The sequence below is a fragment of the Stigmatopora argus genome, chromosome 8, assembly GCF_051989625.1.
Source record: "Stigmatopora argus isolate UIUO_Sarg chromosome 8, RoL_Sarg_1.0, whole genome shotgun sequence".
NCBI lineage: Eukaryota > Metazoa > Chordata > Actinopteri > Syngnathiformes > Syngnathidae > Stigmatopora > Stigmatopora argus.
Window position 1 is genome coordinate 12786391 of NC_135394.1, and position 20844 is coordinate 12807234.

Here is a 20844-nt window from a genome sequence, read left to right on the forward strand (position 1 = left end):
CACAAGGTCAATTTTGGTGAATGAACTTTAAACTTTAAAAACCTGCAAAACAAACCAAAAATACTGACAAGCAAGCGCGTCACTTTGTCACACTGGACCGGGACCATCCCTGCGGTTTTGGCCTTCCTTGCTACCACCACATGTCACCACGCAGCTTCTCACCATTCATAATTTCAGGCAGCTTTCTACAAAAAAAGGCTTATATATTTGGATTTGTTGAGGTTTGGAGCTGGAAAGCCGAAAGTCTAAATTTGTGCCCTGAAAAAGAGCCATGTCAAAAATAGATAGACAGTCAGAGACAATGAAACATAAATAAGCCATTGTTTCCAGCTTGCGTTGGCTGCGCAAGTGTACACACCCTCTAAAAAAATGGTATGTAACTGCATTCAGGTTCAACAAATAATCCAAACATAAGAAAAAACGCCATTCAGAACACCAACTGAAAAGAATGCACATTTATTCCATAAAGTATACAGCATAATAATTACAAGGAAACACATTAGCACCTAGTGAAAGGCACACGTAGATAAAACAGGCTGAAAATATTAGCGAAGCGCACCTGCGTTTTTGTCTGCAGTTGCGCGTCGGGGCTCTCGTACGAGATTTCATCCGGAGTGGCCGCTTGTGCTTCTTCATTTATTTGACATTATTATCTGCAGCTGACCCGTCGTCGTACGCATCCCGGAATTTTGGAAAAACAACAACAACAACAATAAAAAAAACAACACAGCTCACTATATAAGATTTCTTAAGGTCATCTGGCTGAGAGTTTCACTCTGATACCTCAGGGGTGGGCAAAATACGGCTCGGGTCAACATAGGACCGGTCGTTCTTGAAAAGGGACCCAAAGAATAAAAGTTCTTATCCCAAAGAATATGATTGTGAATAGTGGCCTGGACTCGGGTGTGGAAAATTGGAGGGATTCTGGATAATGTGGGATTTAGGGGTAATGTTCGAATAGTTTTAGGTATGGTACACATATTTAAAAAGTACCGTATTTTTCGTTCCAATGTCGCTTTTTTGAGGGGCGAATTTTTTAAATTGATCAAAAACATTCTATCTTATGTGATAATAAGATATTTTTTGGGGGATGGCCAACAGTCTAAAAATATAACATATATGTATATATATATATATATATATATATATATATATATATATATATATATATATATATATATATATATAGTCACCCTCTGAAAGTCATTATTTCAGATTTTTCAGGAAACACAAAAGAATAAACCAATAGTTGTATAGGATATTTACATACAATATTAATCAAAATGTTAGAAGGGTAATCTGTCAGCAATTTTAATAATCAAAAAATGATTATTATTTTAAGAGGGTGACGATATAGAAGTCGCACATGAGTAAAGTCACAGGTCTTGCCAAACGATAAGAAAGTTTGCCTTATACTCCAGGAAATACGGTATTTCAGTTTAGAACAACCTTGGCCTCTCTGTCAATATTATTTTGATAGAAATATAACACGCACAGAAAGAAAGGAATAGAAAGATAGATACGCAGTCACACATACATACATAAATCTTGTCAGCATTTTTAAGACAGAGCATGTGCAGGCTCAAAGTGGCAAGCAAGGTGATTGCACTATAAAAAAGAAAATAAAAAAACAACATATTTACAATAAATTAACACCTCTATTTAAAAAAAATGTGGATTATCCTTTTGTACACTTGATTATAAAAGTTTTTAATTAGGCAACATGGTAGTGGTATATGAACTTAAAGAGACTGTTAACTTGAGTAAAATTGAATAAATGGTTGGATTAAGTAAAACCGGTTGTTAACAACCCTGGAAAATTTGAATGAATACAAAAAAAAAGAATGAGTACATGTGATAAGGCTATAAATAGGGAGAAAAAAGGCTTCCTCCGTTAGTTTTAAACGCTGTAGGCGTGTCCGTGCCGATTCTATTTGGGTTTCCTCTGTTGACACAATTGGGCATGTTTGAACCATTCGAGCCAGCGAATTTCCACCTTTGGTATAATATATAAAACAGTGATTAAAATCAATACATAAATTACCAATGACTCCATGTGGTGCTGCAATATTTCTGAAAAATTTCAAGTTACACCACAGCCATTGTAGTCGAAATGCCACCACTGACCGAGAAACTGTTAAGAGTTGCCTAGAATTCAGAGGTTCATTATATGAATTGATTAAAAAATAGTTAACAGTCTCTTTAAGCTTAACAAATCCACATTGCAGTCCATTCTCATTTAAGTGACACACAACCACTACATTGAAAGAGTCTGGTAAAGTCTGCCTTTACATATGCAGTCTAAACATAGAAACTGTAAGAAATAGCTTAAATGGGATGAAATGGAAATAATTTGTTTGGAATTGATTGTTGATTAGTAAATTGTGATTTTTGGGGGGAGGATTATAGAATTTTTCCAAGAATATTACACAAAAAAACAGTTTATTCTTGTAATTTTGCAACTTTTGTCAAATCAGAACTGTGCTGCAAAAGTTCTTGCCTCATTTCAAGATTGAACCTTTTGTTGCCGTAATAGCACAATTGCACGGTTGTCTGCGTGAAGGCAGAATTTGTCCCGTGTTGGCTAACCTAATGAGGAGTTTGATGATTGCGCGTCTTGAAGGGATTCCACACTGCTGTGGGACAAAGCCGCGATGGTTACCAAAAGCGGAAATGACAGGGAACGAACGAAGGCGCCAGTGAAGTTGGTCATCAGCTGTTGTTGAGCCCGCACGTCGCTTCATTTCACATTCTTTGCCTTCAATGCAAAAAAAGCAGCATGGCATGTTCATAGGCAGGCGTCCAGGAGGACAAGGAGTTCATTTTGACAAGGGGGAGACTCCCTCGGTCAGAGTAGTGGTAGTGAGAAGCATTTGGGTGAGTGGTTAACTCCACGAGCGCGTCCATCAAACCGGGTGACAGTTGTAATGGTTGCCGTGTTCTGTGTCCACAAATTGAAGGCTGGGTTTCCTCTCTGGTTCGTCGCTGTTGACGCAATCGGGCTTCGGGTGGTGCGGGGGACGCTTTTTGAAAAAGTCAGACACGAAGCGGACCTGCGACGCACAGCGTTTAGACACGTTGGTACAGTGCAACAGACAGCGTTTTTTTTGTATTTGTCCACAACCGTATTTTCTCATATATTAACTGCCTCCGCGTATAAGCCGCACCCTTAAAATCGTTGAATTATACAATTTCTCTCGTATAAGACGCCCCCTGATTCACATTTTTACCTGCATATTCATGGATTTAATAGGTAGTACAAATGTGTTACTTTGAAGGGAGCAATGGCAGGCACAAGTGAGTTTTTTCCATGTTTTATGCACACACAAAAAATGTTTAGCGTTTTATCTGTTTATCTTTTCTCTATTTTGAAATAAATGACCGTATCGGCCGCATTGTCTTGCGTTATGGCGTTTCGTCTTGGTCACCTTGCAGTTTCTTGCATGTCAAGTCTAATTTATGCACATATAAGCCGCACCCTTGATTCAGTCATCATTTTTTTGTTACAAGTGTGGCTTATATGCGAGAAAATACTGCACTTGCAATGGATTACAGGGTACACGGTCGATTGGTCGCCGGTCTTTTGGTCGCCCAGAAGGTCATTGATAATTACCATTTAAATCGTTGCTCAAATTCCCTAAAAACAAACTGCAAATGACTATTTAGTCATACTTAATGCCCTAGTAATTATTAGGCTAAAGAAAAGCTCCAAATTTCCCGGACTTTTATTGTTTTTTGTTGGAGAACTTGTTAAGACCCTGACTGACGTAGCTTCTTAAAGGGACAACGCGTGTACATACAAAGTCTTATACACTCACACGTCGGCTCAGTGAAACTGCTCATGGCCATTGTTGGCTTTTATTGATGCGTAGACCGTGTTGTTTTACCTTGTTTTGTCGCCGGTCTTTTGGTCGTCGATCTTTTGGTCGCCCGTTGTCGCGGTCAGGGCGACCAAAAGACCGGCGACCAATCGACCGCACACGGGATCACGGCATCCCTACCTTACGTTGTTTTCACGTTGCGTAGTGGAATGTAAAGTTTTATTGTCCCCTTGTTACAGCATCAACAAGAATTTCTCTCCAGCCAAAAAGTTCTAAAAATCACACATGGCGGTCGGTGTACGTGTTTATGTCTATGCGGGTCACTAAGATGTTTGTCTGCTATTGGATGCTGCAACTTTATTTTCTTTTTCCAAACGACTATCGTGAAATGATCTAATTAGTGGGGGTGAAATATTGCAAGTTGTACGATTAAGCCCAGCAGGGATAGTAAAAAGCTGGGCAAGTGTGATCAAGTATGTCTGGCACGCTAGACGCTAACACACACCTGAGGGTCAACGCACACATGCACGCTCGCACACAGAAAGCAGAGGTCGTAAAACACTGCAGGCCCCCCGAGAGAATCTAATTGCATGCAGCACCATGAAGGCCAAAGGTGGGCTCTCATTTCCAAGGCATTCATGCATCCGTGCGCGTCCAATCATACACACACATTCCCGTAAAATGCCAAGCGTTTATTCTGACTCTTAGAAAAACGTAACCTTGCAATTTGCCAACTTTTTCCTACATAATTTTCTAGACTTTTCTTTGTAAAATGAAGACTTATCGCTTAGTATTACACTATTTTACTTTCGAACATTACTTATACTACTATAATTAAAATAATGATAAAATAAAGTCAGAATGAAATTAACACAATTTATGACACTACGAAACAAAGTGATAAATTATATGTATGGACTCAATTAAAATAATCAAATTCATTGGAGGTTTTATAAATCTAGATCAAGTGTGTCAGACTCGTCAACTTGATTTCACGTGGGCCGGACCATTGATATAATATTTAGATTATTTTTTTATAAATGGATTAAAAGAAGTGGATTAAAATCCCTGAATATTCAGTTTTTATAGATGTAAAACAATGTTTATTTTAGCTTTTTTATATATTTTTAGATTTTACAAAATTATTTTGAACTAAAAACACAGAAAAAATTGATAAAAAAATTACAATTATTGATTTAAAAGGGGGAAAATCAGGAAATTAAATATACATCTATACTCTCCATTTTAATTTGGTCCTAAAACAGAAAGTCGGCACTCATGATTTACTTTCCCGGGCCACACAAAATGATGTGGCGGGCCAGATTTGGCCCCCGGGCCGCCACTTTGACACGTGATCTAGATTAATGATTTTTTTCTCTGCATATATTATTTGTCCCATAATGCATTTTTTTCTTAAAAGAATTGGTATAAGCAATACATTGCATTTCAATACAAAATGATTAAAAACACACTTTCTAATATTTAGTACTAACGTGAAAAAGAGTGGAAATTTGAATGTTTACGTGGAGACTCGATTTACATTTTGCGTGCCTGAATTTATTTTATTTGCACCCCCAAAAATTCAGGTTGAAAGGCCCTGTTACATTTACGACTAATTTCTTCTCATTAAACTTGACCTCCTTCATGAAACTAATCTCAAAATGGTAATAAGTGTCATTCCAAACAATAAAGACTCCCAGCTGCATGACGTGAGACGAATGAATGGTCCGAGGTTCAGTCAAGGGTGTGCGCGCACGTGTGTTTATATCAAGTCACACTTTCCGTGCTAACTTCCCGCCTTGAAGGAATGGAACAGTGAGCAAGAAATGAAGCCAAAATATTCCTGTGGTGAGAATTACATTAAACATGATCTGAGGCGGCAAATCCCACCCAGTCTCGCTTCCTTTAAAATAAAAACAACAACTCCGATGTCTTTAAAATCTGCTTTGCCGAAACAGCCAGCTGTTCCTTTATGAACTTTACAATGAATCCAACTACCATATTTTTGGGACTATACGTTGCACCAGCCAAATAGGCAAAATAGGCAACTGTTAGCATATTAGTTTTTAGATAACTATGACCTAAAAAAAACAACAACAACATAACAGGCTGTTAAGAGAGAAAACATACATAATCCCATACAGGTCAACCTGGGCCAATTGCTCCCCTTATTAATGATTGCAATTCCCTGATTAAGTGATAATAAATCATACAAATGCAACACGGCACGTATCTACTCACATTAGGTGCACTTAAGTTTAAAATTTTCCCCAAAGTGGACGAGGTAACCAATGTTCCCTCTAAGCGGCGCGCGTGTGCAATTGTGCACTACTCTCGTCTTCTCTGCGCACAGCAAATCATATGGAGCGCACAAAAAATGCAATTTTTTTAGCTGCGAGGCCGACGCGCAAACCACTCATCTGCCGGGCCGTCCATTCATAGATATTAATCATTACATTTTATTATTACTAAATCATGTACGTGTATTAGACATGCACCTGCTTATGGCAGGTGTGATACTGGTGTGTGCCCATAGCGAGCAACGATGATGTTGCTCACACCAGTGCTCAGTGTGCTCAGGGAGGTTGTCTTTCTGCCCAGACAAACAAAAAATTAGAGGGAACATTGGAGGTAACTAGTCGGTGTGTGCACAAAATTCAAGATTCTGTAGATGTCGCTGTATGTCACTGACAGCTTGACTGTCTAGGTACATTGCTTGCTGACGCGCTATATTTAGATAGTGAAGTGACTGACTGGCATGCTCAAAGCATGACAACGTTAGCAATCGACGATGACGTTTTCATCTGCTACCAGTGACTGAGACGATCCAGATTAGAGCCAAAATGGCGATGACGAGATCGTTTTACAAAAAAAAAATACTTTTTTAAAAACGTTTTTTCCTGTACAAAAGTTGTTATACAGCGTACAATTCGAGTATGAAATACGGGAAAAACGTATCAGTTGACAGGTATGTAATCCACACTTGAATATTAGTCGCAGGCCCGGGCAAACTACAAAAAGTGCGACTCATAGTCCGGAAAATACGGTATGCTTTTGCAAGCTAGCAGTAGCACCGATCGGTTATTTGGCTTCTGGCGTACTTACATTGAGCGAGGCAATGAGCGCCCCCTGCAGCAGCCCCACCAACACGTCGCTCCAGTGATGCTTGTAATCAGAGACACGCGTGTAGCCCACGTAAACGGCGAAGGCCACCAGGAAGAATTGGATGGTGGGGCGCAGAAGGCGCGCCCACTTGGCCACCAGCCGGGCCTGCACGTACAGCTGCGGTGGAAAGGAAGCTGAAGTTACTCACTCGCCCGTTATTACCTATTACGGTAGACTGTTTGTGAAAAGAAAAAAAAAGAAAATCAACGTGTGTTTTTTTTAGTCCCATGAGGTCATGTCTTTGGTCTGTTGGTCATGAAGTGTACTGGCTGGCAGTGACGATGCCGGAAAAAAAGTCAAGCAGGTGCTTATATTAGTCATAAATACAACATAAAATTCATAGAAACGCATATCTGGGTATACACCAAGAGTAGGAATATCATTTATCAATATGATGACACTTTAATTTTCCGTTTTGAGCAGTATGTTTATAGATATTTTTCATTTTTTTGTGGTTATTGAAATAAAATCATTTCTGTTTAAAATATTTTGACTACAGTAAAGAAAAAAATGACATGAATGTCTACGTGTGTGATTGCGTGCCAAGAGGCCAAGGCTAATCAAGTGGAGCACATAACGTCTCTGCCGGGAAGCAAGCAGGCTAAGGTCATAGCTGACAGCTGGCCCATTTTTTCACTCAACTTATCGTCTTGTTGAAAAAAAAAAATAAAGCCCTTATTAAGCTTTTGCACCACGAATAGCGTAAAGTGCGAAAGTCTGACGCATGCACACATCTGGGGACTATTAGGTCTGATCATATGAAACATATCACATCGCATGAAGGTTGCCATCAAATACACCGTGGCATCAGAATTCCTTCAAAGTATAATCGGTTTCATTTGGAAATGGCATGTTAAGCAATTCCAACATTTTACAGTAACTGGAAATGACATACGGTTGGACTTCGACGTCAAGGTTTGACCCGTTCCGCGATCACGCTCCAAACTCATCTCATCTCATTTTCTTAACCCCTTTATCCTCAATAAAAATCACTCCTCAAAAAAACCAACCTCAAAATATTCGGGTGCGACTTATAGTCCAAAAAATATGGTATTTTTATTCAGGCACGATTTAAAATATAATACTAACAAATATATTTTTTGTTCTTGGTTTCAGCCACATAAAATAAAAAAATAAGTCACTACCCATAAAAACAACCTCAAAATATTATTTTCCTCTTCATCGCGCAATCTTTGATGGTTACGTCTTACACTCGGGTGCGACTTATAGTCCTCAAAATACGGTATTTCTATTTAGGTGCAATTTAAAATATGATACTAAAAATTATATTTTTGTTCATGGTTTCAGCTACGTAAATAAAATAAAAAAATTCTCCTAAAAAACAACAAACTCAAAATATTCGGGTGCAACTTATAGTCCTCAAAATACGGTATTTCTATTCAGGTGCAATGTAAAATATAATACTTTAAAATCTAATGTCCAATCAGCTTACCATGCATGTTTTTGGAATGTGGGATGAAACCGGAGTACCCGGAGGAAACCCACTCATGCCCGGGGAGAACATGCATAGGTAGACCGACCTGGACTTGAACCCAGGACCCCAGAGCTGTGAGACCAACACGCTAACCACTCGCGGCACCGGGCCGCCCCACGCTCCAAACTGATTTTCAAATATGATCAGCCTGCCCCTTTTGCCAAAATATTCAAACCTATGGATTTTTTGAAATAAATGACCGTATCGGTCGCATTGTCTTGAACAAGATCTTTTAAAAGTGCACTTTTGCAACATCCATCAGTCTAACTGCATGGAATAATTGCCAAACTGCATAGGAGCTGTTGTCTGTGCCTTCTAATAAGTCACCTCCTACATATTACAAATCATTCATAACAAGTCCTTTCTTATGATGTACAAAGTGTAATTGTCAACTCCACCAAAACTCAAATTCTCTACTAAAAAGCTTCTTCCGACTTGTAAGCAGGTAAATGGATCTTTTACCAAGAATATTCAGGCAAGTCATAAATGTCGCTTACCGCGAGGAAGAGCATGCAGTACATGCCGAAAGAGGAGTGCCCCGAGTAGAAGGACAACCTGGAAACAGAAGAAATATTAGTCTATTTTTTTTTCATTAGTCAAATTTGGGCAACTGATTTCATCCGTCAGTATTCAATGAGTCCATATACTCCCATACCTCACAATTTTCTCACGTTAAGCGCCAATATAATTTTCGCCCAATATATTTTGATTAATTCCTTACAGTGGCATCCCGAGGAATTTTGCACCCCAGAGCAAGTTCTAGACCACATGTGTCAAAGTGGCGGCCCGGGGGCCAAATCTGGCCCGCCACATCATTTTGTGTGGCCCGGGTAAGTAAATCATGAGTGCCGACTTTTAGTTTTAGGATCAAATTAAAATGAAGAGTATAGATGTATTAAATTTCCTGATTTTCCCCCTTTTAAATCAATAATTGTAATTTTTTAATCATTTTTTTCTGTGTTTTTAGTTCAAAAATCATTTTGTAAAATCTAAAAATATATAAAAAAAGCTAAACATTGTTTTAGATCTATAAAAAACTGAATATTCAGGGATTTTAACCCAGTTCTTTTAATCAATTTATTTAAAAAAAATCTAAATATTATATCTAAAATGGTCCGGCCCACATCAAATCGAGTTGACGTTAACGCGGCTCGCGAACCAACCCGAGTCTGACACCCCTGTTCTAGACGGTGCGCCCCTTCAATGTCAGAACTCAATTATAAAGGTAGCCAAATGTGATAAATTTCCTCAAATCTTAGCAAGTTACTCACTGATTTTCTTCAGAACTGGATTTAGAAATCTATTGCAATAATTTTCAACTATTGTTTTCCATGGCGCGAAAATGTAAATATTTATTTTCTGGGGCTTAAATTAAAATATATTTATTTTGCGAGACAAATATATTTCTGACTCAAAAATGCCTAAGAACAATGACGGGAATCTACTTATTGTCGTCCTACCTGGACTCTGTAACATCCTGTGGTTTGCCCGTACAGTTGATCACTTGCATGTAACCCGTGCACACTCTGGGCGCACACACGGCCATAAAGTTGGGCCTGGGTCGACCGATGGTGAACTTGGCCAGGTCAGTCAGTGATTGGCTGACTGCGGCTCCAAACAGGAAGGTGCCCACCACCTTGTAGAGGGCGGCAACGTATTGGTTGAAGTCGGAATTGGTGTAAATTCTCTTGCTGTACACCGAATACGCCTCCCCGGATGAGATCTGAGCAAAACAAGTCATGTCGTTTAGTCGTTTGGTTTATGTTTAAAGTGCAGAAGTATTTTTGCATTAAAACGTACGATGATGACAGTGCAGGAAATGGTGACGGCGGCCAGCATGCGGTGGCTTATGGTGTCGGTTTTGAGCGGGTACTTGATGCTCTCATCGTCGCAGTACACACCCCTCTGGTAAGGTTTGAAGATGATGGTCATGATGATGAAGGGCAGTGCCGCTGTCATTGAAATAAAACACAAAAACACCAAGTGTCAATGAATACAGTAAATATATGAAGTAAAAATGATGAACTGGACAAAGATTTTGAGTTTTAAAAAATGGCATTGCAGGAAAGGGGATTGATGATGAAATAGGGGAAAAACATTTACCGTATTTTCTGGACTAAAAGTCATACTTTTTTCATAGTTTGGCTGGGCCTGCAAGTAATATTAATAAACTTGTTTTTTTCCTCTTACCACCAAAAGGCTATGCTTTTTTCAGGCTATAGTTCTAAGAAAAATCAGTATGTTAACATATGCCTATTCAGCCTATTGTTCTCCATTTTACTATTGTAACATTAGCATATGTTTATTCTTGGTGTCAGGTAAAATAAAAAAAATAAAAAAATCCTCCCTCTTCATGATGTATTGTTTGGCTGGTGTGACTTATATCCCCAAAAATACGGCAGTTACTTCCAGAATAAAAATATAGTTGGCACCATTTATGGCCACGAATAATATGGAAAAAAAATGATCAATGTCATTGTTAATTACCCCTCCAAAAGCGACCATCAAAATATTTACCTCAAGAAATTTCTACTAGCAACATTGGAATCCAAAGTATCGCAAGACAGGAAATTCCAGAGAACCACACGAAAGGTAAGAAAAACAGCTCTCCTATAGTATTAGATTTCTGTAGGAAGTCGACCCCTCCCATTCTTTCCAGAACTGCTGTGCAGCTGACACGTTCAAAGGGCGATCGACCAGGTGCAATGTGTCTGATTAGAATTCCACCACGACCAAAGAAAAATAAACTATTCACTGTCCGGTCCAGATGGAACACCGCCCTCCAACTACTCAACATAGATGAAGAGACTAGTATAATAATATGGTAACAAACTCATATATGCAGGAGGGATCCTCCAATACTAGTAGCGGTTTGACTGCGTTATTGATGGCTCGTGAATAGACTTATAACTTCAGGAAGATGGAGTCTGAGCCATAAGAACTGTGAAGATAATTTCAGATAAATGTGAATGTAAACTGATAGGCTTGTCAGGTCAAGGAGTGGTTAGCCCATATATGTCAAAGTGGCGGCCCGGGGGCCAAATCTGGCCCGCCGCATCATTTTGTGTGGCCCGGGAAAGTAAAACATGAGTGCTGACTTTCTGTTTTAGGATCAAATTAAAATGAAGAGTATAGATGTATATTACATTTCCTGATTTTCCCCCTTTTAAATCAATAATTGTAATTTTTTAATGCCTTTTTTTCTGTGTTTTTAGTTCAAAAATCATTTTTAAAAATCTAAAAATACATTTAAAAAAAAGCTAAAATAAACATTGTTTTAGATCTATTAAAAACTGAATATTCAGGACTTTTAATCCAGTTCTTTTAATCCATTTATAATAAAAATATCTAAATATTATATCTGAAATGGTCCGGCCCACGTGAAATCAAGTTGACGTTAAAGCGGCCCGCGAACCAACCCGAGTCCGACACCCTTGGGTTAGCCCTTCGGCCTCATAGTTCTGAGATTGAGGGTTCAATGCCTGAAAGCGACAGCCTGTCTGCAGGGACGCAGCGAAGCATTTAAAGCTGCAGTTTTTGCAATAGTGCCCCCAATTTGTGCATTTTCTTTTACCTCCAACTGGTGAAGCACGAAGTGTGGAAAACATGGAACCATAAATGATAACCACAGCAGCACGCGTCGCTTTCAACTGCATTTCATGGTTACCTTCTGCCAAATATGACCTCAGACATTTCCAGACTGCTGACTGTGGAATTGTCTGTGTCAACACGTGATATCCGCCAACACTAATGTGGCGTGTTTGCTATTTTAGCACATCATTTATTAACAGCTAGTATAACCAGTACCACTGAGTCGGGCCAAAAATCATTTATTTGCTTTTTTAAAAAGCATTATAAATGTCACTTTAATTTCAGCCATGAATCATGCTGACTCTTGAGAATAATTAAGAAAAATGCGGTGAATGTTTTTAACAGATGTGTTTTCGGTTAAATGCAAACGTTCGAGTGGACGTGTGGTGCATACCTGTCAACCTCTGCCGATAACTGCCTTTATAAATGATTATGATTCCCCTTACAAACCCCCAAAAAACCTTACAAACACCGTACGAGTCGTACGGTGTTTGTAAGGTTTTTTGGGGGGTTTGTAAGGGGAATCATAATCATTTATAAGGGCAGTTATCGGCAGAGGTTGACAGGTATGGTGCTGTTCGATTTGTTAATTATTTACAATCAGTGTGTAATGGAATTCTTTTGATGGCGCGAGGAAAAAAAGGAAAAACGTGACATCTAAATGTGGAGCCACACAAACGGCTTAAAGGCACGAACGGAACACTGCGGGACCAAAATAGAGCCACTTGTAGACAAACCGGCCTCCGAGAGACCGCGAGACAAGCCCGCAAGATGGAGCGAGACCACTTAAAGAGCCAGCCAGCCTTTGGTCTCATCGGAGCTTAACTCAGACATCTTGTTGACAGCGTAGATCGACTTTTTTTTTAGGACAGAAAAAGAGGACCCGTCTCTCTGGATCGGACACCTGGCTTCTTCGGGCTGGCCGTCTGGAATGTGGTTGGCCCAATCTACAGGATGTTGGGATGTGGCATTCCCTCCTCACAGCCATAACTAGGGGCAATTTAGTGTGTTCAACCAGCCTAGCATGCATGCCTTTTGGGGATGTGGGAGGAAGGCATGGGGAGAGCATGCAAACTCCACACAGGAAGGTTGGAACCCGCCAAAGGATTGAACCCTCGATCTCAGAACTGCAAAACGGACGTGCAAGCCACTCTTCTACCGAGCCGTCCTGAGATTCCAAAATTAGAAGGATTTTTTGGGGGGAAAATTTATTTATGGAATACAGATGCAATGTGGAAAAATATTTGGAAGGCAAAAAAAAGTTTTACTTTGTGAAAAAAAATAAAAGTACTGCTTTATCCTTTTTTCTTTTTTTTTTTAAAGTCATACATTATTGTCACGTACTAGCAATATTGGAGATATTGCTTTTTTTAATTACAGTCCGATTACAGGTACATACAATATATAGATTAAACATAGAAATAAGTATGTTTTATTATTTTAATCTTATTGTAATAGATTAAAAGTAAAAGAAAACATTGCAAGAACAGGTTTGGATTTCTAATCATTATTTTTCTGAAAAACAATCCATAGGTTTGAATATTAAAAGAAATGTTGATTTTCACATTTTTTCTTGTTGTTTTTAGGTGGAGGGAAAAAAATATTTATGGGATATAGATGCAATGTGCAAAAATATTTGGAAGGCAAAAAAAAGTTGTACTATGTGGAAAAAAACAAAAGTACGGCTTTATCCTTTTTTAAGTCATACATTATTGTCACATTAGCAATATTGGAGATATTGCTTTTTTAAATTACAGTCCGATTACAGGTACATACAATATATAGATTAAACATAGAAATAAGCACTTTTTATTATTTAAATTGTATTTTCATAGATTTAAAGTAAAAGAAAACATTGCAAGAACAGGTTTTGATTTCTAATCATTATTTTTCAGAAAAAAATCCATAGGTTTGAATATTAAAAGAAATACATATGAAGTAGTCATGGAAAACCAAGGGTGGGCCCTTTTCCTTCCACCTCAAAACAACAAGAAATAATGTGAAAATCAACATTGGATTTCCTCATGATAAAAATCGATCATTATATAAATGGAATTCCATTCCCCACAAGCCTGTCATTAACAACTGCAAAAAATAAAACCGTCTCCTTTTCCCACGTATTCACATCCTCCACTCCGTTTTTATCGCATTCATCCTTGTCGCCTGTTATTGTCTTGAATGCAGCATCCTGCCACATACTTCTCGCTCTCATGTAAATATAGAGGCTGCTCCATTTAGAATTCACATGTGCAATTACACCGGACCTTGGGGACCGCAATGGCAATGTCGCAGGCTAAACATTGAATCCGATTTCCATCTAGGCGTTATTTCAAAGTCCTACCTCACACCTACTCGCCAAACCTGCTGCACCTGCACAACAGTACTTTGAATTTCAAGTCTGCTTAAATTTGAGAACCACAGCTGTTGTTTTTATAGATTCCATCCTCGTCGTGCCCATTGTTGACGGCGAGGTGTTAGTTCAAGGGAACACGTGCTTTTTACGCCAACTCTCCTATTCCTAGCTTTTGGCAAGGCGCAGTTCACATGCAGCTTCTATGCGGGATTCACTTGGCACGTTACAGTCTAAACAATGCCATTTTTTTTTCTTCTGGTTGGCAGACACTTGCTCACTGTGTCAGAAAGATTAGCGTTGTCACAGACATGAAAAATATGCAAGTCACGCAGATCATTTAGCAAAAAAAAGAAGGAAAAAAAACAGCCCACTACTTATTACTCACATGTGCCATGAATAAAGCATCCATGGCCTCACTTTATGGCAAATTTGGGTTAATTTAGACTGTGGGTGGCTTTGCAAAAACGTCATTCATTTACAGTCTCTAAATAAGGAGGGGGGGGGGACATCTGCTCTAGAGAGAAACATTACTTCAATAACGCCACAACATGACATGTTTCTAATGTTTCCAGTTCAGTTGTCCAGCTTAAAGGAGACATTTATGCAGGGAAAAGTTTTAAATGATGAAATCATGTGGTGGTAAAACTCTCAAGATGATTGAAAGCAAGGTCTAGATTCATATTGGCAGTGGTGGAAGTTAGCAGATGTATTACACGGCTTACTAAGATATATATTACACAGTAAATGTCTATAAGTCACTTAGAGACAACATTTCTCCCATTTGGTCCTTTTTTGTTTTACCCCCTCTCAAAATTTGTAAGCCATGTATGTTATTATTATTTGTTAGAATAAATGGCAAGATGTCAATTTGTTAAAATGATATCTAAGGGTTTATAAAATTATAGTATGATGTTATTAGTAGTAGTGGTTAGGAGTTCTGTTATACATAGACTAGATCAGGGGTGTCAAACCGGTCCTCAAAGGGTCGCAGTGGGTGCAGGTTTTCATTCCAACTCAACAAGAGGATACCTTTTGCAAGTGTAATCAGTTAATTAAAGTCAGGTGCTACTTATTTTAGAATGATTGGTTAAAATGTCGGCACTGGATCAGTTGGAACAAAGACCAGGACCCACTGCGGCCCTCGGCGGAATCGGTTTGAGACGCATCAACTAGATAGAACTGTATTTCATACAACAATTAACCAATTTTGCTCCACATATAAGACACATTGGATTATAAGGGTTGCTGGCTTTTGCGAAAAATGAAGTATTTTAGTTGCGCCTTATAGTCCGGAAAATACAGGAAATAAATGAGACTTGATTTACAAGCAAACTTTTGTATCTTGACAAACGACTTCTTGGATTACGAGACAGTGGAGCCACTCGTAAAGGTTACTAACACCAGTCAAACAACAAGTGAACACGCCTAGTGTGCCACTTAAGACAAGAAAACAATAACCCACGCAGTGAGCTTCCTTCAGCTCATTCATCCGAACTTGCGTGCATGTTAACTAAAGCACGAGCAAACATTCTCAAGACGGCGCAGGAGACAAAAACCCTCGACTATGACAGTGTGGGCTCGAGCTGGCCTGACTCAGGCGGAAGGTATGTGCTGAGCCTTCACTGCTGGGCCTCTGGAATTCTAATTCATCGAAGGAACGCCCAACTTCAACAGTCACACTAAATCCTGCCCTTGCCCATTCTTTTATTTTTAATCCCCGCTGCTTCGTCCGGGCCATCATCCACGCATGCTTAGCTGCGGGGAAAAAAGAGGAGGTGGCGGAGAGGTCGTCCGAGGGCTGCCTGTCAAAGAGTTGTCTGGGTTGGCTTGAAAAGAAAAAAAAATGCCTGGGATGAAAGAAGTGGGCCACACAGGTTTAAAACTAAACCATAGAAGGTCCACAGAGGGAGTTCAAGTCTGCCAGAATGAATGTGACTTCAAAGATCCACAATATACACACACACTGTGTGGTCTCATTAAAATTGTAAGCATGTGAGAAGTGTGTGTTTGTTTGAGCTCTCAACTCTTGTCATAATCTCCATATTATGATTACTCAGCCATGATCAAAAGCAAAAAACAGTGTTAGGGGGAACTTTCTGTTACAATACTTAACGGGACTGTTTAGGAATAAATGGAACCTACATTAAAATAAAAACAAAGTAAGACTCAACGCTAATTAAATGTGACATAAATACATCAATTCTAACATCAGCATCACGTCTTTTAAACTACGATCCCAAGAAATTAATTCATATTTAAAATTTATTTGACTACATTTACATCAACCTAACCCTAACCCATACACGAAAAATATATGGCTTAGGGACATTACAGAAAAAATGTCAGTCTCTCTGTTGTGCTACATTGCTTCAACATGTACTTCCTTGACACTAATTACTAGGTTTTAGTGTTATCCGGTTGTTGGGGGGCGGGGGGTAGTGGATTGAATGGCCAACTATTGCAGATAGGCGTTTTATCTTACTAGTTTATCTTGTTCTACAACCATAGTCGCGACAAAAAACAAAAACGTGCATCTCAAGTCATCTTTCAAGGATTTGTAAGGTTAATTCAATGACATCATATATAGGCAATGTAGGATTTTAGTAGTTATTCTCAGTATCTTGGTGAGAAACGGCAATTTTAGTTGTGTTGGCTATTTCTTTTTATACATGTATTAAAGTATACCTCAGCATCTTGGCTCAGCCTGGCGGTTTTCCATGTGTAATTTTTTTCTGCTGAGTCAATCTATGCAAGCGAGATTATCATGTGAGTTGCATTCAAAGGTCTTATATTTCCTACACAAGCAAACAACACATGCACTGTTAATAGAAAACATAACAGAGAAAAAGTAGAGGTTTGGGCCCATAGGAACATGTGCATGTTTGGTTTCCATGACGCTGCTCTCCTGAGGAAAAAGTGTTCCCATCAAGACGACTCCCTGAGAAATGTGGGTGAGTTACCTTCGCAACTCACCAATCTCCCAGGAAACACTGCAGTAGCACTAATATAAAGGTGGATCATGTGAAGAAAATTTTGTGTTTTATTGCTGAAATACTAACTATGGATAAAAGTACAGTTCCCAATGATAGTAATGTATTTTCTGGACTATAAGTCGCACTTTCTTTCATAGTTTTGAGGGGCCTGCGACTTATACACAAGTGTGACTTATGCATTTTTTTCCTCTTTGACTACTGACAGTATGTTATGATTTTATATTAGGCCACAGGTGTCAAAGTGGCGGCCCGGGGGCCAAATCTGGCCTGCCACATCATTGTGTGGCCCGGGAAAGTCAATCATGAGTGCCGACTTTCTGTTTTAGGATCAAATTAAAATGAAGATTATAGATGTATATTACATTTCCTGATTTCCCCCTTTCAAATCAATAATTTCATTTTTTAAGTTCAAAAATCATTTTGTAATATCAAAAAAATATTTTCAGTTTTCCACTTTAATATGGAAAATAATTAAAGAAAAATTTGGTTTCCTTTTGAAATGAAAAACAAATGATTAAAAGAAATTTTCCCTTACTAAGAAAAAAACCGCAAATAAACTGTTTTTAATGTTGCTTTTAATCTAGTTCTTTTAATCCATTTATATAAAAAATACCTAAAGATTACATCTAAAATGGTCCGGCCCACATGAAAGCGAGTTGATGTTAATGCGGCCTGCGAACCAACCCAAGTCTGAGACCCTTGTTTTAGGCTATGCTTCTCTGAAAATCTGTTAAAAAGAATTGCCCTCCCAAAAAATGCGACTTATATGTATACATTGTTTGGGTGGTGCGCCTTATCCTCCGGTGCGACTTATAAGTCCAAAAAATACGGTATTTGCAGAGACGTCTATGGAAATCATATTAAAGCCCTAAAAAAAGACATACAACTTCATGTGGAATGTGGGCGTGGACAGGATTTGTTTCCTTTGTAGACATATACTGCACCTACAACGTCGGGACCGTGCCCTGGGAGAGGTTAACCTTGAACTTAAATCATACAGGAAACACCCACAAACTCCATTTGTACTCATTGTACACAGATACTCTAATATTGTACTCTCAAATAGAGTGTCCCCTAACAAAATCAGTCTTTAAAAAGCATTTTCCCCTCGACACTTTGTATACTTATGAATACCACGCTTATGAATGCACAATACATTTAATAGGCACAACTTAATTTTCCCCCCAACGATCAAATAACACCTGCAATAACCAGGGTGGGCCACAACATACTACTCGGAGGAATTCACATATTGGTTTGATGTTGTTTGTGATGCCTGTGGTGGCCACATGGAGCACTTCTAAAACATGATATAAAACCTGATTTCTATTCAAAAAGCAACAAGGAGCATCTAAAGTCCATAATTACATTCCATGCGACTAAAAAAGTAGCAACTAAATATTTTACAGAGAAAACACAAACTACAAAATTATTTTGTGCCTGTAAAAGTCGACGGTCAGGATAATTACACACTGCAAGCCATTATTGTATGACCGCGCAAGCCTCATATGTTTATATAGTGGTGGTGTTGGTGGATCAGAGTAGGATGCAACTGAGACATGGATGACCGGACACAATAACAGAGCAATGCAGTTCCACATATCGGATATGGTTGTAATACAGCCATCGTGAGAGCAAAATTAAACACCTTCATCTACTGCACAGGTGTCAAAGTAGCGGGCCGGGGGTCGAATCTTGCCCGCCACATCATTTTGTGCGGCTCGAGAAAGCAAATTCTTGGTGCCGACTTTCTTTTTTATGATCCAATTCCAAATGAAAATCATAGATTATATGGAATATTTCCTGTTTCTTTCCTTCTTAAATCAATAATTGCAATTTTTTACATTTTTACATTTTTTCCTATCCAATATCCTGTTTTTGGTGTTTTTTCAGAGGGTTGGAACAAATTAATTTGTTTTCAATTCATTTCAATGGGAAACGTTCACTCGAGTTACGAAAAGCTCGACGTACGATCTCAGTCTCGGAACGGATTACGATCGTATGTCGAGGTACCACTGTATATCAATATTGGAAATCTTTGACTATCCTGAAAATATTTTACTGAGATAACTTTGCCTCACCAGTATCATGGGGGAAAAGGGCCACAGCTAGGAATGCAATGCAGGGATGTCAAATGCAGGATTTCAGGATTACACCGGAGTTTATAACTGGGCCAAAGCGTGAGAAGGCAAGCCAAATTAGTTTAGGATGTTTGTTTAATTGGTGAAAATATGTAGGCGTATCCACTTTTGAAAAATGATGACAAAGAGAGTGATTTTTTTTTAAACTCTGTGATGCAAGTAATTTCTTAGGAAGCAGGGAGACATCAATTATGCACATATTATACAATTCATATAGGACGACAAAATAAAAATAATAGGGCATATTTTGAGGAGTCATGCAGTGCTGGAGTTAGAAGTGGAACATTCCTGGTTGGATTCTTGGCAAAGAAAAATTAAATATCACATTTCCATACACAAACATTCCAGCTTCCTGCTCTTTTCCACTCCTTTGAGGAGAATGGACAATCATTGGGGTAAGTGGATAACACAAAAGAATGCAAATTACCACTGGGAGACAAACTTTTGCCATCATCGTGTTTGTGCACGATAGCAAAACACGTTCCACAGCAACTGTCACAAGCACATTCACGTAGTAAAAGCAGATTTTACAGTCAGGAATACAAAGTCTACTCACCCACAAGAACGCAAAGCACGTCCATGACTACATATAGTTTCTTCGCTCTCTTCATGTTGCTTTGCCGTCGTTTCACCTTCACTTTAGGCGCATTAGATTTAAAAATAAACTCAAATCTTACGTTTAAACACGTCCATTATGCTCGCCTTTGCTCCATGACAAAAACATGCAACCTGTAGTACGGGTTCTTCCGGGATTACGTCGGCTGTACCTGTGCGCATGCACAAACGCACACAAACAGTCGTGCTCCTGGGTGTCAAAAAGTCGGAAGAAAACGGATGTAAAAAAAGATAAGTAGCCCAGTTTGCGTTGTGGAATGTGCTATCGAGGCATCCGAAAGTGTTTCGAGTCAAATTCGTTGTGAGGAGGAACCACGCGGCAACCAAGCAGACGCCACAGCGACACTGGATGGGAACCTCCCCTTCCCTCCATTATTCATGCTCCTGTCTTCCTGGTCCTCCCGTTTTCCTGTTTGTTTCAACGGGGAAAAACAGAGAGGAAGAGGCGGAAGGAAGTAAGAAGGGGAAATTACAAATTTAAATTCAAAGTAAAAAAAAAAAAAAGAGTAAAATAATAATACAAATTTTAAAAAGGCACATACTTATACTTCAACTTCCCGGTGGGATGTCTCAAAATATAACCTCCTTTGTTTTCTTCTTATTTGTAGATGGATGAATATGACATTTGTTTGTGACTTTTTTTTTGGGATTGCGCGCAGCGATTCCCCGG

General features: G+C 38.9%; 1 protein-coding gene across 1 annotated transcript; it reads right to left on the reverse strand.

Moving 5' to 3' along the window:
* Nucleotides 1-1733: 1733 nt before the first annotated feature.
* plpp2b (phospholipid phosphatase 2b) lies at nt 1734-20750 on the reverse strand. Its single transcript, XM_077607693.1, has 7 exons — nt 20717-20750; nt 20116-20583; nt 10282-10433; nt 9942-10204; nt 8979-9036; nt 6927-7103; nt 1734-3053 (listed from the first exon to the last, which is right to left on the reverse strand). Exons 2-7 carry the CDS (start codon nt 20168-20170, stop codon nt 2907-2909), a joined length of 852 nt encoding a protein of 283 aa, XP_077463819.1. The 5' UTR covers nt 20171-20583; nt 20717-20750; the 3' UTR covers nt 1734-2906.
* Between the last annotated feature and the right edge of the window lie 94 nt (nt 20751-20844).

Bases quoted from the DNA above. Each gene is read 5' to 3' on its own strand.
- plpp2b (XM_077607693.1), bottom strand. From the start codon at position 20,170: ATGAAGAGAGCGAAGAAACTATATGTAGTCATGGACGTGCTTTGCGTT. The intron at 10,434-20,115 runs GTGAGTAGACTT...TTTCAATGACAG, and splicing joins CGTGCTTTGCGTTCTTGTGG to CGGCACTGCCCTTCATCATC. The intron at 9,037-9,941 runs GTAGGACGACAA...TTCTGTTTCCAG, and splicing joins CAGGATGTTACAGAGTCCAG to GTTGTCCTTCTACTCGGGGC.